General features: G+C 39.7%; 2 protein-coding genes across 5 annotated transcripts in view; both read right to left on the bottom strand.

Annotated features, from left to right (window-relative positions):
- The window catches only part of CDK14 (cyclin dependent kinase 14), a 575,870-nt gene that overhangs the window by 11,064 nt on the left and 541,177 nt on the right, over positions 1-23,629 (bottom strand). The gene's annotated exons all lie outside the window — the stretch shown is intronic.
- On the bottom strand, positions 11,710-12,091 carry LOC114235715 (translation machinery-associated protein 7). The gene has a single exon (XM_028162264.2). It carries the CDS (start codon positions 12,033-12,035, stop codon positions 11,841-11,843), a length of 195 nt encoding a protein of 64 aa, XP_028018065.2. The 5' UTR covers positions 12,036-12,091; the 3' UTR covers positions 11,710-11,840.

The following is a 23,629-nucleotide window of genomic DNA, read 5'->3' as shown; positions in this document are numbered from 1 at the left end:
AAAGCTAAGATTCAGCAGAAATTTGCAAAGCTAAGATGACTTTCTGTAGTGAAAACTAGATCACATATGATTGGTAAACAGAGAACAGTGTCAGCATAAACCAGAAGTCGTGTTGGTTCACGTGAGAAAATTCGTGTTAATGTTAGTTTTGAGCCACTAAGTCACAGCAGCCATGTGCATGAGATATAAACACAGTCGTGTGCAAGCTGAAGGGGTCTGCAGTACTGTACATGCTGCCCACTTACCTCACATATTTCATCTTGGCTTAGTTCGGCCACATGATGCTCTGTCTTGGAATTGTTTATTGTACAGTTCTCCTAGATCTCTGCACATTTTGCTGTTTCAGCCAAAATTCGGTAGCCTCAACCCTTCCACCAAACTTCTTTCACCTGTAAACTGTGCTAGTATTTTTAGTAGTGTTTTTACTGCTCTTGTGGGTGCCATGTGCTATAGACTGAATGTTTGTGTCCCCCCTCAAATTCACATGTTGAAACCTAAACCTAATGTGATGGTATTCTGAGGTGGAACCTTTGGGAGAAGATTAGTTCATAAGGGTGGAGCCCACGTGAATGGGATTAGTGCCCTTATATAAGAGACCCCAGAGAGCTCTCTTGCTCCTTCCTTCATGTTGAGGACATAGCAAGAAGAGGAAGAAGGTCCTCACCAGACACTAGATCTGCTGGTGCCTTGATCTTGGACTTCCAACCCTCAAGAACTGTGAGAAATAAATTTCTATTGTTTATAAGTCACCCCATCTATGGTATTCTGTTAGAGCAGCTCAAACATACTAAAATACTATGTTGAATACAATTTCAGTGGTCTGCCCCTTACTCTATTTCTTCCCATAAACTGTACAGTTTTTACTGTGGTAGTTTGCTAAACACACGTAGGAACACATATGTCATATTATAGCAGAAACATCGATTCTTATGGGGCACAATTTGACATTGTCACAAAGTGACACATTGTGGACACTACCATAGCACATCATTTCCACCAGGAAATGTCTGCTGACAGCGAGGAAGGTCCAATAAGGTCATGCTGAGGGATTCAGACACTGGACACCCAGCTAAGCTCCCCACCAACTCTTTCTCGTGTAGCAGCTTCACAATATGAACAGTGCCAATGAACAACAAATCACTTGAGGGCTGATCCATGGAGGTTAAGACTCTATCTACATGTAAAGTTATCTGATATGTACTCCCCACAAAATCCTAATAGGCTATTTTAAAGTATTTTGATACTGGTTATCCCATCATAGCAAGTTGCTGTATTTCTCTCATACCCAAGATGAGTAGGAAAATATGGGATAGTTATGGAACACGTGTATCATTATGAGAAATAAATAGCAACCTTTTGTGCACATGTAGCATTTTCTCCTATCCAAAGTACATTTTCATTTACCCTCTCATTTAAAGAATGTGCCTGGGGGACTTCCCTGGAGGTCCAGTGGTTAAGAATCCGCTCTTCCACTGCAGAGGATGCGGGTTCGATCCCTGGTCAGGGAACTAAGATCCTGCATGCTGAGAGGTGTGGCCAAAAAAAATAAAATAAAATAAAAAAATAAAGAATGTGCCTGAAAGATAGGACCATAACCTTAAGAGGAGAACAGATTTTATAAACTGGGCTTTTAAAGAAGTTCTGATCCTTTCAGTCACTGGTTCAATGTCTCCTGGCATAGCAGCCGTGCGAGGTATATTCCAAGTGTAAGTACCCATAGCATTCACTACAGGAACCACACCTTTACAGGAACTGGGGTGGCCAACTGTCCCAGTTTGACTGAGGGGGTTTCCAGGGTGTGGGACTTTCAATTTTAAAACTTGGGTAAACCAGAAGGAGTTGGTCACCCTTACAGGAACAACAGGGTTGATACGCTGTTATTTCCAAGTTGATTATAAAAACAGAGCTAGCCAGCTTGGCACTTTACTACATGAACTAAAATATGCTGACGTTCCAATCTCAAATTGTGAGTCACAAAAGTCAGACAAAGGCTCACATCAAGAACGGCAAAAGAGGGCTTCCCTGGTGGTGCAGTGGTTAAGAATCTGCCTGCCAGTGCAGGGGACACGGGTTCGAGCCCTGGGCTGGGAAGATCCCACATGCCGTGGAGCAACTAAGCCCATGCGCAACAGCTACTGAGCCTGCGTTCTACAGCCCGCGAGCCACAACTACTGAGCCCATGTGCCACAACTACTGAAGCCCGCGCACCTAGAGCCTGTGCTCCGCAACAAGAGAAGCCACCACAATGAGAAGCCCGCGCACCACAACGAAGAGTAGCCCCCACTCACCCCAACTAGAGAAAGCCTGCGCGCAGCAACGAAGACCCAATGCAGCCAAAAATAAATAAATAAATTAATTAATTAAAAAAATAAATAAAATGACAAAAGGTTTGTTGAAAAGATGTTGAGATCTGAGCCTATAGCATTCTCTTCTCCCTCAAAGAATTTGTCACTTATCTTCCCAAATCTGTGTCTTAGGCTTTCCTCTGTAAGTGTTTTATTGACTCCATGGTGGATCACATTCTGTTCTAATGAGGTTGCTGGATTCAAGACCATCAACTTGCTCCTCACCGCAGTTCTCAGTTGCACTTCCAATAAATCCATCTGTTTAAATTCACACATGCCTGTGCACCGTGGCATGGGGGGGATGGCTAAGGCCACCACTCTCAAATGACAAGAGGTGCAAATATCCCCCGAATCTCTGTGGCAAATGACACCCCACTCAATGAGCTGTGGCAGAGCCAAACTATCAGCTGGCTTGCCTATTTCAATTCAGGAAACACTGAACATCTCTTTTTTAAGGAAAGCACAGCGTTTAGGGGGTAAGAGGAGACTATTCCAAGGACTGTTAAAGCAAGGTCCCAGTGGTGGTCTGAAGCTGGCTTGAACTGGCTTGTGAGAGCCCAATGCTAAAATTTTCAGGAATTTTGCAAGCTGTTATTAAACACAGCCACCCTTGAAGTTGGCAATGGAAGGAGGTGTATTTACACCATGGGATACAGACAATTGACCAATCAGGGCTTTCCTGCTCTTTCTGGAGAGATGGCTACTAAATATTTACCAGCACACCACTGCTGTCCTCAGGAGCCTCAAGAGTTTGGAAGGGGACGACAGGACAACAGCAACCTCTAAGTCAAAATGGAGAATGGAAGTGTTATCCTAGAGGTACCAATGCAGTGAGGAAGAACTGGGCTTTGAAAGATAAATAAAAGTTTAATGTGTAGAAAGGAGGAAGGAGGGCATTCTCGAATAGCCTAGGGCTTTGGGAAGCAGTGAGTGGCCAGTGGGGCAGGCACATGTTTGGATGTCAGGAAACAAAGTGCAGGGGAAGCTGACAGGGTAGGGGAGGCTGGTGGAGTGGAGGGCCTTACGTGCCCTGCTTAGGGTTTGGGGCTTTATTCTGTATGTAGTGAGGAGGTCTTAGAGGCTTTTAAGCAAGGGAGTCGCCAGGGCAATCCCCAACCAAGGGCAGTTGTGTGCTTTCCACACAGATGAAGTCTCAGCTGCCTCTGTGAAATCTGTGGGTAAATAGTTGTATTTTTCAGGATGATATCAAATCAGATAATGCAGCAGGTTCTTCAAATGTCTTGTGACTGCTCACAAAGCACCAGATTTTGTAGCACTTAACGTGGAAAGGTCTTATTCTGCCTGTGAGAAATATCTAGAGTGTCCTGGACTCAGGATGACACAGAAACTAAGCTTCTTCCCCAGGACTGCAATTTTCAAAACGTAGCCCGTGGGGAGAATTTGGACATTTTCATGCACCAGAAAGATGCCTTAGGTCCTTGATAAATTGTCTGTTCACTTGAGTCTCTATATTTGTCTACACATTTAAAAGGAAAAGGAAAAAAATATGCACTAACTCTTAGTTTTACTACTCTGCTGACCTTTATAAGTCAAACATGATTTACTGTTTTTGATTAGCACACAACCTCAGACAGGCTTTCAAATTGTGGCGTTTAGAATTCTAAAATACTGTCAAATCTTTTAAAGAGCAACTGCAATAAATTCGAAAACGTCATCACGGCACTCTTGTCTTGATTCACTGCGGCTGCACGTTGGGGACCTGGAGTTTCAGCTCCTTAAAAATGTGAAGCCTGTAATGTCCGATGAATAAGACATTCACATCAACACAATTGGTTTCCTCCTGGTATAAAACAATTAAAGTGCCAACAGCTCAGTGGTTTGGTGGCAGAGCAAAGAACAGCGGTTGCAAGCCTGGGGTCCATCTCTCACTTCCACTGGCAACAGAGCTGGAGAATGCAGTGACAGGAGCCAGCACACACCAGGCTCATGGGATTAAGGGATGCTTCACGCTTTTTTAACGTCCGCTTGTGGCTGACTGAAACAAAAGCATGGGGCTAAGTGAATGGAGCTCTTACTGTGAGAGACAATGCAATACCCTGTCGCCTTGCCCCAAATCAGAATCCCACCCACAATGTGGTGAGTCGGGAACTGACATCTTCTCTTCCACACCTGTGAGCGGGAGCACATCCCAGAAAGATCTGATTTCCTCTTCATACAGATGCTGAAGAACAAAGTTATGTCTTGTCTGGGTTATGCTGTTTGTTTTCCAGTCTGTTGGCATTAAAGTTGCACCCTAAGCACCTATCACGTCTCATGATGCTCTGTTGAGTCCTTTTCAAAAGATCTGACTTTGAACACTGGGGTCATTAGAAAGAAAGAAAAAAAAAACCCCAAAAACAGATCTAGTGACTTAGTTGCTTCATTGTCATGGGGGGAAAAAATCACCACAGTTTTACTTGAAAAATAATAATTGACTATAATGTGTACTGTATGAAGTATACAAGTGTGAAAACAAAACAAAACAGTTTATCAGCTCCAATAAGCTGTTTTGGTTTTGCTCCTTTTGCAACTCTTAGATTCAGTGGCTCGAATGAGCTGTCTGTCACCCACAATGCGCCGGGCCTGCGATGCTAAAATGGAAAAACTCTTTTGTTTTTTAATTAGTAACCTCCCAAGTTTTAGTGCCAGAGTTTATATGGTTCTCATGATCAATTATTAAGCACGTTGGTCCAAGCAGGATGTAAAACTACTCATGCCTGGATTAACATGGTAAAGTTAAATCTCATCTCGTTTAGTACTCTCTTATTAAGAAAAATTCTAACAGGTTGATTTTTAGAGACTGACCTATGCCTGGTAAAATGTAAAGAAGAACACAGCAACTCTTTCTTTCACTCGCTGGGGTGTAGTGTGTTAAGCCTGTCTACATACTAGAGATGGGTGATTCAGATAAGATGTATCTGAAGCAGATAGGTAGAGGAAAATTACTAAGATTAATGGTGTGCAGTCAAGCAAAGAAATAGACTAGAAAATAATTGAAGGCAAGAAGAGCTTTGTGTTAGAACAAACTCCAAATAAAACTATGCAAACCCTACCAAATCTGGGGATAATATGCAATCATGGTCACTGTTCGGAGGGCTGTCTTGCTAAGCACACAGATACGTCACAGTAATTCCTCTTGACCATAAATTCTCTGCACTTGAAATTTGAACATTTGTAGATTTACTTCTATGTACTAAAGAATTACCTCTAAATTGAATCAATAAATATCAAAGTTATAAAATCAACTTCCATTCATTTCTTTCGATCCTTATTCTGTCTTCTGTGTCATATACAGTTGTATGCACTCTAAATGTTAAGATCATATATTTTTCCAACATTTTATTAAACTTTTCAAATATACAGAAAAACAAAAGAATTATACAGTGAACATCCATATACCTGCTACAAAGATTCTACAATTAACATTTTGATGTGTTTGCTTTGTAACATAGCTATTCATCTGCCTATGCTTCTATTCATCCATTAATCAATCCTATTATTTTGATGCTTTTCAAAGTAAGTTGCAGATATCAGTATACTTCACCCCTAAATATGCATATCGTTAATTAGAGTCCAATATGTATTTATGGTGTTCAGGTAAATTTTACTTACAGTAAAATGTACACATTTTGCGTACATTATTTAATGTTTTTAATGGTATTGCATAGGGACTGTTGCATTGCTATGTAATGGAGAGATCAGTTTTAAGTCAGAATTTGAGAATATGATTTTTCTTACTAAAAAAATTTCTTTAATGTCCTCCCTCTTTTTCTACTCTCACCAACTCCTCAGTGGACAAAACACTGATAAATACAACTGCCAACAAGAGAACAGACACAGAGCACTCAGATTATGATCATTTTTAAACTGAGTCACTGCCAAATTTGAGAACCAGATGAACACCAAGGAATCCTCTCCAGGAAACTCCATCTACACATATAACTACAGGCAGCTTTTTTCATACAATTTCAGTTGGCTCACAGATCTTCTGAATTCCATTCATAGACCCCTGGACCACAGATCAAGAACCTCAGGATTGGAGAGTCAGAATGCTGAAGCATTAAGCAGCATTTCCATCATCTAGCCACAATTCTAGAGCATACTGCAGCAGAAATAACCTTCCCTGAAAGTTAAATCCTTGAAGGTAATTCCTACACCCTCCCTAGATGATAAGAATACAACCAACCAAACAAAAACAAAATAAAAATGTCACCTAGTCCATGCAGCATGTTTCATCAAGAGAGGTAGAACCTAGCCCATTCTATTTGATGTAGGCAACAGCCAACAGGAGAAGCACAAATGGGCATTTTTTAGATCCCTAAGTAGGGATCTAAAGAGATGATCTTCAGAGTCTCTTCTCACAGCTTTGCCAATGATGCTGAACCCTTATCTTCCCTATTAAGGTAAAAACAATATCAGCCAAGATTTTGCAATTGTTCTTAATATGGCCACCCATATTTTCCCCCTCAGAAAGGGTCACAGACAACTCATTTGAGCAGCTGAGGAGGATTTATTATGCCTCTGGTCCCCGCAGCAACCTTCAAGGCAGCATTTCATCTTATGGATGAGAAAGCTGAAGCTCAGAAACACGTGTTGGAAAAGTACATCCCACTCCAACCCTCTGGACAAACCTTTGTCTCTCTTGTCAATACCAGTGTTTCTTCTTAACATCAGAAAACGAATTCATGGTCTTTTATATCTGCACTTCACAGGCTGATCTGGCTTCTATGGCCTCACTTTGGTTCTGTCATTTCAGAGTTGTGGCATTCCAGGACTTGGCCTGGAAGCTTGGCATTCTGATGATTCTTGCTCACTTGCATCTCTCTGGTTAAACCTTATTTACACGTGTACCCTGTTTATCCCAGGCACATGAATAACTTGTGCCTTCCTTGCTATTGCTAGGGGACAGCTACCTCTGGCTGCACGGTGTCTCTCTGTGACCTGCCTTGGTAGCACCAAGACCCCAAGGACTGCAAATCTTTAGGGGACAGTTAAGAAGAGAAAAGGAAAATGTGGAGCCAGGGATGAATCACAATTCCTCAGTCTTATTCCAATCAGTACATGGTTGCCATAGCAACCACACCTAACCGTCCCTCTACCTTGCTCCTCCCACGGATCTGCTCGCTGGTTTGGGTGATCAAGGGAATCTGCACAGAATTGCTTCAGTTCTCTGATCCACATAATTTTACTTTTATACAGCTTAATTTTATAATATTTATTCCTTTGAGCATAAGATAAAGAGACTAAGGGTTTCAAAAGAAAAAATACACATTTTTTTTGACCATGGTTTTCCAGTGATTAAATGCAACAAGACCATTCCCCATTTCCTTTTTTTGAAGCTTCACATTTCCTCTTCCCTCATGCACCCTTCCCTCAGCACAGTCACACACATGAAAATACACACCCACACCGTCCAATGCCTGGTGGTGATGTTTTTGAAGGAATATTCTGACCAGAGAAATTCTAAACATATAGATATGGGATCCTAACCCTCTTGTAGATTTGTAACCCTTCTACAATTAAGCCAAAGTAGAGGAATTTTAGGAAAAACTGGACTTGGAATAATGAAATCTAAACTATTTCCATATATGTTGACATGCCTTCCTTATACACAATAAGGGAGACTTCTTCCTTTACTTTAAAGCACCAAGAAAATAGGGTGCTCTTTAGAGGTTCTGAGGGGATAGAAAGAAAACCTTGCTGTGACTGTTTCAGTGGCTTGTGAAGCCTGGTGGCCATGGTGTTGCCACCCCTGGATTGGGTAGTAATCTTCCATGATAAAGAGCCCCAGGAGCTGTGCAAAGGTCGAAACAAGAACACAACGCCAACAGTGAGACCAGACAGCAGAGGCAATACCAGGAACTGAGCTCAGAGGTGGAGTAAGTGGCTTTGAGGTCTTCTGTGTGAGGCAGGCATCCTACATCTAATGATATATGGAGGGGATTGAGGAAGAGTTCACCTAGGCTGCAGTTTGCAACCCTCTGCAGATCTAGAAGAGTGGGGCTCAGTCTCTAGTCACACGAGACCCAGCTTGCTTCACTTTGACGCTGTCCCTTCCCTCACTTTCTTTTCTTGTTGAATTCCTAACCCTATTTTCCTTTTCACCATGCCTGGCTCCCACACAAGGCTCCCATTTTTGTCCCCAGACTTGTTTTCCTTCCTTGGAAATCTTGCTTGAATACCTTTGGGATCAAAGAAAATAACAAGGAATGACTTTTCACCCTTCCCTCGAAAGGCTTTACATTATCTCTAATGTTTGCTAACATTAGTGGTCATTAGTGCTCTTCACTAAGTTCCAGCTCTCTGTCTTCTGGATCCTGGGTGGAATGCCTTTTACGTCTCCCTTGGAAGTTAGGCATGGCCATTCCACCTGCTCGGACCAATGAGATGTACATATCCATGTGGTTGCCTTAAGGGCCAGTATTCCTCTTGCCAGGTCTCTTCCCCCTGCCAAGGTGGCTGAGGAAGACTGTAGAGAGATGCAGCCTCTGTTACCCTGCATCCCTGAGCAGAGCCTCTCATGACTCATATGGACATACAGTGTCAACAAGAAATAAACGTTTGTTATATTAAGCCACAGCAAAACTTAGTCCATCCTGAATGACACAATGCCTATCATGTCTAGTTTGGATTACAAGTCTCTACTCTTCAAAACAATCCTAGTGAGGTAGTTGGTTTGCCATTCCTTATTCCAATGAGGAAAATAAGGGGTAGAGAATACACATAATTTACTTAAGGACTCACAGCTAGTAAGTGGCAAAGTTGGAACTTGTACCAGATTTTATTACTCCAAATTCCATACTCTTTCTACTGTATTGTAATGGTAGTAACTCTTAAATGATGTGGGCAGGAGAGAAGACTCAATTCTGAAAAGCAATAGAACAGAATTTGATAAGGTAAAGAGAAAAATACCACAAGCCATACAAGAAAATACAGGCTTTTATATTAAAAAATGAATACTAGCACTGGATACGTCTGTCAAGCTTTACAGTATTCTATTTTTGCTTGTATTTCTTCCTGCTAGCAATAGGAAAGTTGCCAGATACCTGGTGCAAAAATTGGAATTCTCATATGAATATCACTCTCAGGTTGGGTAACTTGAATTTCATATAATTTGAATCTGAGTAAAATTTAAGTAATGGTATTCTTTGAAATTATAAGCATGAAATGTTATGTATATCAAAAAGCATCTGGAATGATATATACCAGCTATTAATAGTAGCTACCTCTGGAAGGAGATCAAGATTTTCTGCAGGTTGGGAATTTTAAAGTTTTACTAGATATTCCTTTGTGTTATTTGAATACTTTCCAATAAGAAAGTTTTATTATTGAAATTTAATTATTGGATAAATAACTTATTAATTATTTGTATAATTAACATACACACAATGTGATGAATAACTGCTGCATAACTGTGAGTTGGTGAGATGGTTAATATTTGGCAACTGCAATGAAAAACTAAACTTTTTCAGCACTGTTTAAAGCCTTGCTAAATATCCTTGTGTTTAAGAGAAAATTGTTCAGAAAAGGAAGGAAGAAGTAAAATATATTTCCTGCTTCACATTCTATATTGAAATTGAATTATTTTGTGATTTTTTTTGGTAATATCTTTTCAATGCATTAATAATGAAAAATGAAATGATAAAGATGAAAAAGAGAGCTATGATATCTAAATAGAAAATAATCACGAATGTCAAATGTTGCTCAACCTCTTTAACTACAAACACATAAGACACATGTATGAAGAAAGAAAATCAAATAAGTACACACTTTTAGGCACTAAAATTTGGTTATTACTAAATTAAAGATGAACCCTTCAAATTTAAAATGCTTTAATTTTATCCTCTTATTTACAGAAGGGAAACAAGGTTTGAATCTCTTATTTCTAAATTGATCAACAATTATACAACATATTGATAAACTGTTGTTCCACAGTCACATGTGATTTTAAGGTATGATATAATGTTGACAATAAGGCAATGGAATTACCTTCTTCATCCAATGACTATTTTTTTTTTACAATCATATTTTATACAGAGCACTGAGACAAAAGATTTGGACTTGGTAATTTTTATCTAAAATTTTAACTACAGATTTTGAAAATCTTACTCTAAACATAACAGCAGCATGTTTCTTATGATTATTTGTCTATCATCTGTTTATCTTATATATATCTAAGCTACCTATTTATCTATCTGCACACATACTACACATTGGTCTTGAGCGTCTAGCTCTTAGCTGGTGAACTCAGAATCCGAGGGAAGAAACTGACAACTGATTACAACTCTATCCCCAGATAGATATTCCACTACCATTGAGGGCTCTGTTTCGTCTGGATAGTGGTTCCAATTGCTTAGTGTGGGAGGGGATAAACACTAGATTCTCTCTACTACTTCTTTCCTCTCGATTCCATTGAGGGTTGATCAACACTTGCATTTTGTCTCACTGTTTGTTCATCAGTAATAAAGGGTATGAGTTAAAATACATGAGGAATGTTTAAGCGATATTCCTAAAAATATTTATTTAACTACTTGAAATCAAATTTCTTTTTTAAAAAAATTACAATGAATCACAAAATAAGTCTCAGCACTCAGGGATTACTCAATAGATGCTGGTTCCCTTACTCTTCTGATCTGAAAATTATTACCATCCTCAACAAATGAAAGTAATACTTCATAGTAGAAAGGAAGAAAATTACCAGATTACTGGGGAAGGGAACATTACCGTGTTCAGAAATATGTTTGGAAGAAGTTACTGACCATCTTTCCTAAGAGATTTCCACGTACTCCCTGTGATACTTGCCCTCACTAAAGTATGGATGTAAACCTAATGCTGAAGTGGTTGTTTATTGATTCTCATGTGTTTTGACTGCAATATGAAAAAGAGAGGCATGTCTTAATTGTGGCAAAGGGCTTACCAGAGTACTTAACTATATATTTTTAAACAAAATAGAATATCTTATTACAAGGGCAAAGAGTAATTATTATGTTTAAATGAATTAGAGAAAGTTTTAAAGAGATGCGATGATATAGATATAATTATGTACTGTTTTAAATAATTTAACTGTTCTCTATCACTGCTTTATTTAATTCTGATCGTATTCTCATGCTTTATTGAACTAATATTTTACTTTTAACTTGTTTTTGGAGGTTCTTTCCTCCTACAGATTTATTGTAGCTCTGTTATTTTCAGGAGTGTTACCAAGTATAAAATCTCATGTGAATATTTTTCCCTTAAAGGGTATAACTAACTAACTAACTCTCAAAGAGAATGTTTTAATTATCACAGACTCTATGGAGTCAACAATTGTCCAGAGCTTTTTTCTTTTTTTTTTAACAAAAGTTTGTTCTTAAATGTACAATAGGTTCCAAGACATCACTTCATTCTAGCTATAGGTGGCAACAGATGTTATGGCAGGGAATCCAGATGTTTAATCCAGATATTTAAACAGGAATGGAATTAAGGATCACCATTGCCTCCGGCACAAGGAATGGCTTACTTTTTGCCAGATTTCTTAATTCCACCTGTGGCCAGGGGGCCTTTCCCCGCGGCCTTCGCTTTTAGCTCCTCGAGTTTCTTTTGCTCCTCCTTCTGTTTCTGCTTGAATGCCTTATCTTCCTCGTCCATCTCCTTGGCTTGCTTCTTGGGCTGCTTCAGGGGCTTCTTCTTGCCACCTTCGCGGCCCGACATGGCGCCTGGCGCCCCTTCCCCAGACCCTGCCACCGGAAGCGGTGTCCAGAGCTCTTGATATCTAAATTCACGCTCTTTCCCTATCTCAGAATTTAAAGAAAAAACAAACCCCAAACCACCTTTTGGATTCATGTGATTGCTGAAAGAAAGACTATAGTCAAATGTAGCTCTTTGGTGAAGAACATTAACCCAAATAAATATTTTTCCCCCCAAAGAAGGATTCGCTCAAAAGCACCTTTTCAGACTTTACCATAAACTTGGAAGACAAAGCTATTGTAATTTGTACATATACAATGAATGGACGATTAGCAGCCATCCAGCCTACCTCAGGCCCTTCTATTCCAGAGTAGAGGCAGCTCCTTCTTACAGAGAGATCCTATGAGAACGTGGAGAAATTGGAATCCTCATACACTGCTCGTGGGGATGTAAAATGATGCAGCCACCTTCATGTTTATAGCAGCATTTTCATAATAGCCAAAAAGTGGAAACAACCCAAATGTCTGTCAACTGAAGAACGGATAAATAAAATGTGCTATACCCATAGAATGGATAGTACTTTGGAAAAAAAAGAGAAGAAAGAAAAAATATAATACTGATGCATGAATGAACCTTGAAAACATTATGCTAAGTGAAAGAACCAGTCACAAAAGGCCACATACTATATGATTCCATTTATGTGAAATGTCCAGAATTTCAAATCCATAGAGACGGAGAGGAGATTAGTGGTCATCTGGGCCTGTGGGGATGTAGGGAAATGGGCATAGGGAATGACTGCTAATAGGTACGTGGTTTCTTTTTAGGATGATGAAAATGTTCTGGAATTAGACTGTGGTGATAGTTGCACAGCTCTGTGAATATACTACAAACTACAGAACTGCACACTTTAAATGGGTGAATTACATGGTGTGTGAAATATATCTCAATAAAGTTGTAAAAATAAAAGAATTCTATGTTCTCTCCAGGTATAAAGTTTAAAACCATAATTTTGGACATAATGTGCTCACTTTATAATGAAGATGAAGATGATGATGACAACGATGCATTGGTGGTTGTACAGAAGTCAAATATTAGAGGCATATGTATTAATGCAAAGTGCTTCTTTTTAGCGAGCGTATGTTCTCTTTATATTAGGTACTTATATTGTTTTTGAATTTGTATACTGAACATGTTATTTCTGCAATCAGAAAAACAAGTTAAGTGTGAGTTTTTTTTTTAAGTTTTAAAAGTATGAGTTCTGGAGAAGGAGATCAGTAAGGGTTATCACTGGGGAAGGTGGTTGGGATTGAGCTGGGCTTTAAGGGGTGGGTAGAATTGGATAGAGAAAAGCTACGGGAAGGACAACAGCCTTTAAAATAGTTCTTTCATTTCTAGCGTCCCTGCTTACTTTCTCTGGGCTCTGAGGGTGGAGATAGATCTGTCTCATTTACCACTGAGTCCCAGGGGTCTAGAATGATGTCTGAACCATAGGAGGTGCTTGATAGGCATTAATTGAATCCATGAACAAACATTTGTTGCCAGAATCCTTTTCCTAAAATAGAGATGACAACTGGGGCTACCACATGCATCATGTGTGTTTTTATGCAAATTAGAAAAAGGGGTCCCCTTCTCCTAGGTTGATGCAGCTCCTCTCTAGGACTTGTGTCTGGGAGAGTCAATCATGAGTTCACCCATGACCTGCCCCAATCCTGCTGCCTGGCCAACCTCCCGTGTGATGGCCCCGCCCCCAACTGCAAACAGGATAAGTTCATGCTTCTGGGGCTGGCAATCAAAGTCCTTCTCAACTTGACCCCAACATTCCTGTCCCATCATAACCATTTCCAAAACCTATTCTGTGCTTAGGTCATAGTAATCCTATGCTTCCATGTGTTGGCTCCCAATACTGGCTTCATCCCACCATTCAGTAATTTTAAGCCAAACACCTACCATTTAATAAAGATGAGCCCTCCGCATTCTAACATTTCTCTCAGTGACCGTCCAGGACCCACCGTCTCGTCCTCGTATGCTCAGAATGGTCTGACTTCCCTTCTTTCTGACTCTTGACTCCTTCCTCATTTGAAGTTCTATTCTTATGCATGGGATTTAGATCTGGATTTTAGTATGACGTAGGCACACCAGCTTTTGACTCTCAGGTTTCCCTTCCTTTGGTCTTGACTTGGCTCCCTTTGGACAACTTCCCTGGTCCCTCTAGACAAAATCGTCAGCCTGATTCCTCAGGTGGAATCAGCACTTTTCCTCTTTGAACTTAACCAGAGCACTATACAACCCCTTAAGGAACCTTGATCATATCATATTATGCTGTTTCCTTACATATTTCCACCTTTAGACTTTTGGAGCTTCTCACGGAAAGAACCATATCATATTCTTAGGCACTTAGCGCTGTGCCTGGCATATATATAGCAGGTATACAGCACATCAGTATGGAGAAAATGAATAAATGAAACATGGAGACAGCATCCGATCTGAGTAGAGAAGTGGGACTTTGGGGGTAGATTCTAGTAGGATGGAGTCAGATTGTGAAACGCCTTGAAATCTAAACAGAAGAGGCTAGACTTGTGGTGGAAAGAAATAAAGAGTCCCTTCAGATCTCTGAGAAGGGAAATGACGTGATGAAAACAACATTTCGGACGACTTATTATATGTCACCATTCTGGGTGGAGGGGAACAAGGGGGAGCTTGTAGTCACAGCAAGCACTCTATAGATGTTTTCTGTGTGATTGCCTGAGCCCAGAGGATCTCTTACAGGGACACAGGTGTGAGGTGAGAGAATGGAGAAAAGCACAGACATTCAAGACACGGTTCAAGGCAAAGATGGGCAGGCCCTGGAGGCTGATAGGAGATGCAGACAAAAGCAGAGCTAGAGCCCCAGTGGGCAGTCGGACCAAGGATGAGAAGAGAAAAGCTGGGAGGCGAAGCCGACTTGTACGGGGAGAAGAACCCAGCTTCAAATGTACTGCGCTGCAGTGGCTGTGACACAATCCTTGCGCTGTTCCAATAAGTCCTCCCTCCCACTGTGCACCACACTTGCCCCGGGTGTAGCTTTCTGCCAACAAAAACAAAATTACTCATAAAATTAATGGAAACAATCTGCTGTTTCCTTGTCATAGAGAAGAGTTTTCTTAATCACTTTATTTTTTGTCCTTTGAATCATATATCCTGTAGGTTGATTAAATCCCTTAGACGTCACCTAGGCATTAGAGGTTTGCAGCATGAATCTCCGAGCTGGTGTTTACTTAATTCCTGGAAACAGATCTGCCTTGGAAAGCAGAACTTCAGCTATGGTAATGTGAGGGCATGCTTTCCCTCTCTAGTGCAAAATTTATTCCTCAACATTTTTTTTTTTTTTTAAAGACAGCATCTACTTAAATTCTTTATTCACTTTATTTATTTTTGGCTGCACTGGGTCTTCATTGCTGCGCGTGGGCTTCCTCTAGTTGCGGTGAGCGGGGGCTACTCTTTGTCGTGGTTTGCAGGCTTCTCGTTGTGGTGGCTTCTCTTGTTGCACAGCAGGGGCTCTAGGCACTCAGGCGTCAGTAGTTGTGGCATGTGGGCTCAGGCATTGTGGCTCGTGGGCTCTAGAGTGCAGACTCAGTAGTTGTGGCACACAGGCTTAGTTGCTCCGCAGCATGTGGGATTTTCCCGGACCAGGGCTCAAACCCGTGTCCCCTGCATTGACAGGCGGATTCCTAACCACTGCGCTACCAGGGAGGCCCAATTCCTCAACATTTTCAAGGAAATGGAATCTGGTTAAAATGTCAGTAAAAACCAAGTCTCCGCAGTATGGTACTGGCACAAAAACAGAAATATAGATGAATGGAACAGGATAGAAAGCCCAGAGATAAACCCATGCACATATGGTCACCTTACCTTTGATAAAGGAGGCAAGAATATACAGTGGAGAAAAGACAGCCTCTTCAATAAGTGGTGCTGGGAAAACTGGACAGGTACATGTAAAAGAATGAAATTAGAACACTCCCTAACACCATACACAAAAATAAACTCAAAATGGATTAAAGACCTAAATGTAAGGCCAGACTCTCTAAAACTCTTAGAGGAAAACATAGGCAGAACACTCTCTGACATAAATCACAGCAAGATCCTTTTTGACCCACCTCCTAGAGAAATGGAAATAAAAACAAAAATAAACAAATGGGACCTAATGAAACGTAAAAGCTTTTGCACAGCAAAGGAAACCATAAATAAGACAAAAAGACAACCCTCAGAATGGGAGAAAATATTTGCAAATGAAGCAACTGACAAAGGATTAATCTCCAAAATTTACAAGCAGCTCATGTAGCTCAATGTCAAAAAACAAACAACCCAATCCAAAAATGGGCAGAAGACCTAAATAGACATTTCTCCAAAGAAGATACACAGATTGCCAACAAACATATGAAAGAATGCTCAACATCATTAATCATTAGAGAAATGCAAATCAAAACTACAATGAGATATCATCTCACACCGGTCAGAATGGCCATCATCAAAAAATCTACAAAAAAAAAAAAAAAACTACAAACAATAAATGCTGGAGAGGGTGTGGAGAAAAGGGAACCTTCTTGCACTGTTGGTGGGAATGTAAATTGATACAGCCACTATGGAGAACAGTATGGGGGTTCCTTAAAAAACTAAAAATAGAACTACCATATGACCCAGCAATCCTACTACTGGGCATATACCCTGAGAAAACCATAATTCAAAAAGAGTCATGTACCAAAATGTTCACTGCAGCTCTATTTACAATAGCCAGGACATGGAAGCAACCTAAGTGCCCATCAACAGAAAAATGGATAAAGAAGATGTGGCACATATATACAATGGAATATTACTCAGCCATAAAAAGAAACGAAATTGAGTTATTTGTAGTGAGGTGGACGGACCTAGAGTCTGTCATACAGAGTGAAGTAAGTTAGAAAGAGAAAAACAAATACCATATGCTAACACATATATATGGAATCTAAAAAAAAAAAAAAGGTCATGAAGAACCTAGGGGCAAGACGGGAATAAAGACGCAGACCTACTAGATAATGGACTTGAGGACATGGGGAGGGGGAAGGGTAAGCTGGGACGAAGTGAGAGAGTGGCATGTACATATATACACTACCAAATGTAAAATAGATAGCTAGTGGGAAGCAACCGCATAGCACAGGGAGATCAGCTCGGTGCTTTATGACCACCTAGAGGGGTGGGATAGGGAGGGTGGGAGGGAGGAAGATGCAAGAGGGAGGAGATATGAGGACATATGTATATGCATAACTGATTCACTCTGTTATAAAGCAGAAACTAACACACCATTGTAAAGCAATTATACTCCAATAAAGATGTTAAAAAAAAACAAAAAACCAAGTCTCCGGATAATCTCTCAGTGTAAAGTTAGGTTTTCTAATATGAATCTCTTGTATTTGGATAGGTCTTTTCTTAAAAAAAAAGTGTTTCCTTCTTTTTCTGTCAAATTGTCATTTAAAGGAGGCATGGCAGGTGGTACAATCCCCATTTGAAAGATATTTTCTGATATAAACTGAGACATTAAGGAACTTTCCAGATGACCTAGCTTGTAAGGGCTGGAGCCAGGCCTCAATGGCAAGACAAAGTTCTCTCCACAAGCTCCCTCCCCCTAAACTCCTGAGGGCAAAATGTCAAAATAGTTTTCCATAGTTGGAAAAGTTGAGAGAAATACGGGACAGAGGCTCCAGAAAATGGGGCACTAGACCATATATGTAGACCCTGACTCGCCCTCCTTCAGGCATTTACTCCTGGAGGCTACGATGGCCAAGGCCTAAAGCGTATGCCGCATAAGAGCTTCATGGGATGGTTCACTTCTGTCTCCAATCCTTCCTGGCTTGCCAGCAAGGATGGAACCTGTTGCCAGAGAACACCGACTGGAAGTGGATCTGATGAGAGTGAGTGGATGGGTGGCTGGCCCTCTCTTCAGGTAGGATTACCTCCGCTCTGACCTCCAAAAATGATCTTAAGGGATGCAGGTTTTCCTGTTTGTCTTAATAGTCTGTTGTCCTGTTCACAGCCCATAGCCTCATACCTAAAATCTAGAGTCACCCCAGGCCCAATGACGACAGCTTTATTACCAAAGGGATCTCCTCACTGTAGAAGTTAAACTGCGCAAAAAAGGCAGTTAAACTACCACACAGTTCTACTTGATCAAGAAAGAAAGACTGTTAACATTTTGCTTATAATTTTCCATCTTTTTTTCGTGCATATATGTGTATACTTCAGTTACTGAAATGGGGTTGTACTATGCACAGCTGTTTTGCAACTTGCTGTTTTCATTTAGTGATAGGCATAGACCATATTTCAATATGCCATTAAATATTACTTTAATGACTACTTAATACCCTGGCATGGACTGCATTATTATTTAAACTTTTCATCAAAACTGGAAAGTAAACTCCTTGAAGGCAGGAATGATGTGAATTTGTGACGCATTTTGCATCCCAAGCATCTAGCAAAGATTCTTTCATGATAAACGTTGATGTTAACTCTGAGTTAATCATGTGGCTGTGCTTTGGTATCTCAGCTGACAGGGGGAATCTGAAAACTGTGGATCCATTAAAAATGATCCTATCACACATTTAACCCACTGTCCATGAGCTCCTGGTAAGTGAGTGCAATAAAAAAATTTAAGGCTAGAAAGTTGTATGTTTAATGACAATGTTGGATGTCATTAATTTCTCAACTGTGTAATTCTAAATCCCAATAAGAACACTGAACTCTTTTTTTTTTCATGCAAAGATGGGATTTATTAAGAAATATAAAGCTAGCTTATGGAATTGGAGGGGAAGAAAGACACCCCCACTTTAAGAAAGGTAGAGATGAAAACTTAGAATGCACTTGGCCTCCAGCACCATGGCTCTCAAACTCCTTTAAGATGCATGATCTTGCATCTTCACTTGATCCTTTCTCTGCTTTTCGCATTGCACTTTCGGGCAAAAGTCCACCCCACGGGCTTCCCTGGTGGCGCAGTGGTTGAGAATCTGCCTGCCAATGCAGGGGACACGGGTTCGAGCCCTGGTCTGGGAAGATCCCACATGCCGCGGAGCAACTAGCCCCGTGAGCCACAACTACTGAGCCTGTGCGTCTGGAGCCTGTGCTCCGCGATAAGAGATGCCACGATAGTGAGATGCCCGTGCACCGCGATGAAGAGTGGCCCCCGCTTGCCGCAACTAGAGAAAGCCCTCGCACAGAAATGAAAACCCAACACAGCCATTGATAAATAAATAAAAATAAATATATAAAATTCCACCCCACATTTGCAGACAGCATGCCTTTTCTTCATGGGGGCATTAGAGATTGACCTGCTTATCCTAGTCCAATTCCAACTCTGAAAGAGCAAATATGAATGGTCCAGCCTGGGCCAGGTTTCCATTTCTAGTCCAGTAGAGTCTTGCCAGCGAGCAGGATAATGTAGTAAAAATAGGGTTGCTGGGGCCTACCTTGTGTATAGGACTGCAAATCTCACAGAGGAAGAAGGCCTTGTCAGGGAGAAGACTCCAAAGATGTCTACTACAAAAGAGGCTAATTCCTACATGAGACAACGCTGGGAAGGTGAATATGAGTGATATCTTTAATTTTTGAAATAGTCATAGAATTAATTTAGACAGAGTGAAGGCTACTGGATATTGCTGAGAACACTGAATTCTTGCCCCAGCTTCTTTCATGCTAGATCAGCAGCAAGGACAGGAATTAATAAAGTTGGGAAGAGTAGCCATGTGCTTACAGAAGAAATCCAGTAAGTTCTGTACCCACTGGAGATTAGCTGGGCCCTTTGGCATAGGTCCAGCTACAGAGATGTGCAGAAGCCCTGGGTCCTTGGTGGGTACTGATTAGCCTTTGGATAATACTTATTGTTTAGCACAATTGGGAGGAAAGTTATCTCGCCTACTTGTCTATTAATAACACTAAAATAAAATAATGGTAAAAAAACAACCCTTTTAAAGGTGTAGGGGATAAACATTCCATACATTTGCTCAGCGTTTCTAGGATTGGAATCCGATCATTCTAATTGAATAGTCTTCAATCTTTTTCGCTTGACTACTCCATAAATGTTTTTGTTAAACTATGTACTTTTCTGCACATTTTAAAGCTGAAATAGGATATTTTGATCATAAATTTAATAGTAGCAAAGAATGTAATGTTTGGCTTATTAAAAATATTGACATTTTAAAATAAAGATTTTACATCATTCTTTAAACTTGGTCCAATGTGATGTAAGTATATTTGATCTCACCATCCATTTTTAAAAGTACATGATTAAATTATTCTTTAACAGTAGGAAATTTTATATCATACTTTTTTCCCACTTCCCTAAATAGAATTTTATCATAATATAATACATTCTTATCATGGAATTTATTTATCGTTCTACAATACCCCATAGCATAAATATATACAGTAATTTAAATTTAAAAAATTTCCCAAGGCAAAGTGCCAAAATACTACAAAATTGAAAATAAGTATTAAACATAAGACTAAACATTTTGTTGGAAATGCATCTCTTAATAAGGTAGATGAGGGTGGCCTCCCTTCTCCCCAAGTTAGTTGATACGTCCCTAGAAGCACAGCATTTATTATTAGAATGAGTCTGGGTGCTTTAATTAGAGGAGGCTTTCTGGGTACCTAAAGTGGGTCCATCGCTTTGTTTGTTACCTGGAGATTTGTATAGCTCACAACAATTCTACGCGGTAAGGTTGAGATGGATGAGAGGATGCTCTCTAAGCAGGGAGTGACTGATCAGATTGGTTTTTTGGAAAGAAAACTCTCTTGGCAGTAAGGAAGATGGATGGCGGTGAGGGACAGCATGGGGAGTAACTAGAGGCAGAGAAACAACTTAGGATGAGGGATAAAGAGGGTCTCAGCTAAGGCTAGAAGACAGTGTGGAGTGTCAAAGAGAAAATGGATTTTAAGATAATGTTTAGGAGGGATTGACAGGTCTTGGTCGTTCACTCAACGTCTGGTTAAGAAACAGGGCACATCATGGAGGATGCTGAGCTTTATAGTTTGGGCAGCTGTGTTGATGATGATATAATTAATGGATAGGAAAGGGAATACAGAATCTTCCTTTGAAGACAGTCCTCACTGTTTCACTCATGTTTGTTTCTACACCACCTAACAGATATTAATGAATACATGAATAAAACTATCAGTGCATTTGACCTCACTAATTCCAAGTTCTGTAAGATGGTACTTCTAGGCAGGTTTTAAATTTTGTTTTATGATAAAATTTGTGGACTACATATAACTGACCCTTAATAATAAAACAATAATCTAAAATCTAGTCCAGTTGTTGAAAATAATAGTACACATTAAAAAAAAACTAAATATATTTTTAGAAGACTAAATATATCATCCAATTGGAAATGAGGCAGTCAAATATTAAAATTAAGCAGTTTGGCCTAAAATTATACAATGTCAAGAAAGTTGATTCCATGTGTTTACATTTTAAAAGAGACTATAGTTTAAAGTGGCATTTTAAAAAAGATTTTATTAAAAAATGTGTTCTATTTACTCATAAAAGCATCTTTTAGCTCATATAATAACACTAGTCATGGTAAATAGAGAGGTAAGGCCTGCTTCAGTTGAAAAACCACTTTAAAAAACAAAAGACTTCTGGAGATGGATGGTGATGGTTGTACGACCTTGTGATATATCACTGAATTGTACACTTAAAAATGGTTAAGAAGGCAAATTTTATGTTATGTGTATTTTACCACAATAAAAGTATTTGGAAAAAAATTGAATTGAAAACAAGAATTCAAAAACGAGCTTTTTATAAAAGTTATATTTGGTTCTAATATAATCACTTAAAATCATTTTTCCTTTTAATTTGGTATACTCCTCATTATAAAAAATGAAATAAAAGCAAACTAAAATTCTTCTTAGTTAACAAATCAATTTTCACTAAAGTGAAATGACTTAATTATATCTCCCCACTTAAAAACTATCTTCCTATTTGGATGGTACCAAGGTGTCTAATATTGGAGTCTTTAAACTACACTTAAAATATTATTTTAAGATTAGCAAACCTGAAAACTTACAATGTATTTCATCTATTATGCATGCATACACACACACACACACAATTTATTTCTGCCATCATCAGAACTAAGGGGTTAATTCTGACCAGTGGAATCACTTATGACACTGAAACAATAAGATACTTAAAAGCAAATTTTTTCTCTCTATATAAAATTAAAACATAAGTATTTTTTAAAGAGTCCCCAGTCCAGCACTTTGGGGAGAAATATGCCAAAATGAGCATTTATCATTATTTTTAGGCCGATGATGAAATTTGGACTCTGGTCCTTTCTGAATCTGTGAACTCAAAGGGAACAACTTATCATAGCATCACTATTTGACCTCTAAGGAAGAGCTCATGTCATCACAGAGCAAAAGTGCTGGCGAACATTTATCTAGATGAAAGACCTCAAGCAGTTAACCTGCTCAGCAGAGGCAATGCAACCAGGCAACAGGATAATGACCTCTATCCAAATGTGGAAGGTACATCAGTTTAATACCCTGACAGCTTGACAAAAGATGATGGCAGCTCAGCAGGAAAACATTAGCCATGATAACGCAGGGTACTGTATGTGAAGAGAATGAATTATAAAGCACAATGCTATTTGGGCTGAGTAGGGATTTTTTTTTTTTTAACCAACTTTATATTTAGGACGGTAGTCATGCCTAAAAGCTCCTTCCATTTCTTTCTACCTGAAGAATACCCTGATAAAAGTAAAAAGGCAGTGTGGATTAAATTGATAGCTTAAACACAAATCAAGCTTCCCAACAAACCCAGGAGATGCTGCACATCATTTCTGGCATGCGTGTTAATGTCTCAGAGTAGACAAACCTGGGCATTGATGAACTGGCTTAATCCATTTGAAAAAGATAGGTAACTCAAATATGTGTGGATGGGACCAGGCTCACTGTGTCTGTTATTTTGTTTTATTTTTAAAAGGAGAAGGTACTTGGTGCACTTTGGGATGCCTTGGATCTTCAGCTGTAAAATTTCCCCACTGCAAATTCAGTTTAAAAAAAGCAATTTAATTTTAGAATAGTAGCATGATCATGCTTGTATGTTTATTCAAGGACCTTTACTCTGCGACAGGGTTTCAGCCTGTGAGGTTTTCTCTACACATGGCAGGCAGCTGTCAGAACCAGTGTGAAGGGTGAAAGGGCAGCCCGGCTGCTCTGTTAAATCACGGGGTTCCATCAACATCTCAGAATTCCTGCCGAGTAGGAGCTGGGAGACCACAGATTAGAGTACACTGGAGTGTGTATATTAGGTCACTCAGTGTCTATCAAAGCGATATCACGCCGGTGAGCCGTACAATAGATTTTACTGTGTTCTGTTCAAAGAAAATGTAAGGAAAGTGGACATGTGTGTAGCAGACCACAGCTGAACACTGAATTCTTCTTGTCTTTAAATGGATGGATTTATTATCCACAAGATGAATGAAGAATAAGGGCACAATCAATAGCTTTGGAAATCATGCAAAGGTGGTGGTTTTATTCAGTTCTTGGAAATGACTGTTGGGCAGATGCAAGATGAGGCAGATAGAGTCTTTGGCCCAGCACAGTCAAGG

The sequence above is a fragment of the Balaenoptera acutorostrata genome, chromosome 7 (assembly GCF_949987535.1).
Source record: "Balaenoptera acutorostrata chromosome 7, mBalAcu1.1, whole genome shotgun sequence".
NCBI classification, from domain to species: Eukaryota; Metazoa; Chordata; class Mammalia; order Artiodactyla; family Balaenopteridae; genus Balaenoptera; species Balaenoptera acutorostrata.
This window is presented reverse-complemented; position numbering and strand designations above follow the sequence as displayed.

Excerpts from the sequence above, each read along its gene's own strand:
- LOC114235715 (XM_028162264.2), bottom strand. The coding sequence starts at position 12,035 with ATGTCGGGCCGCGAAGGTGGCAAGAAGAAGCCCCTGAAGCAGCCCAAG.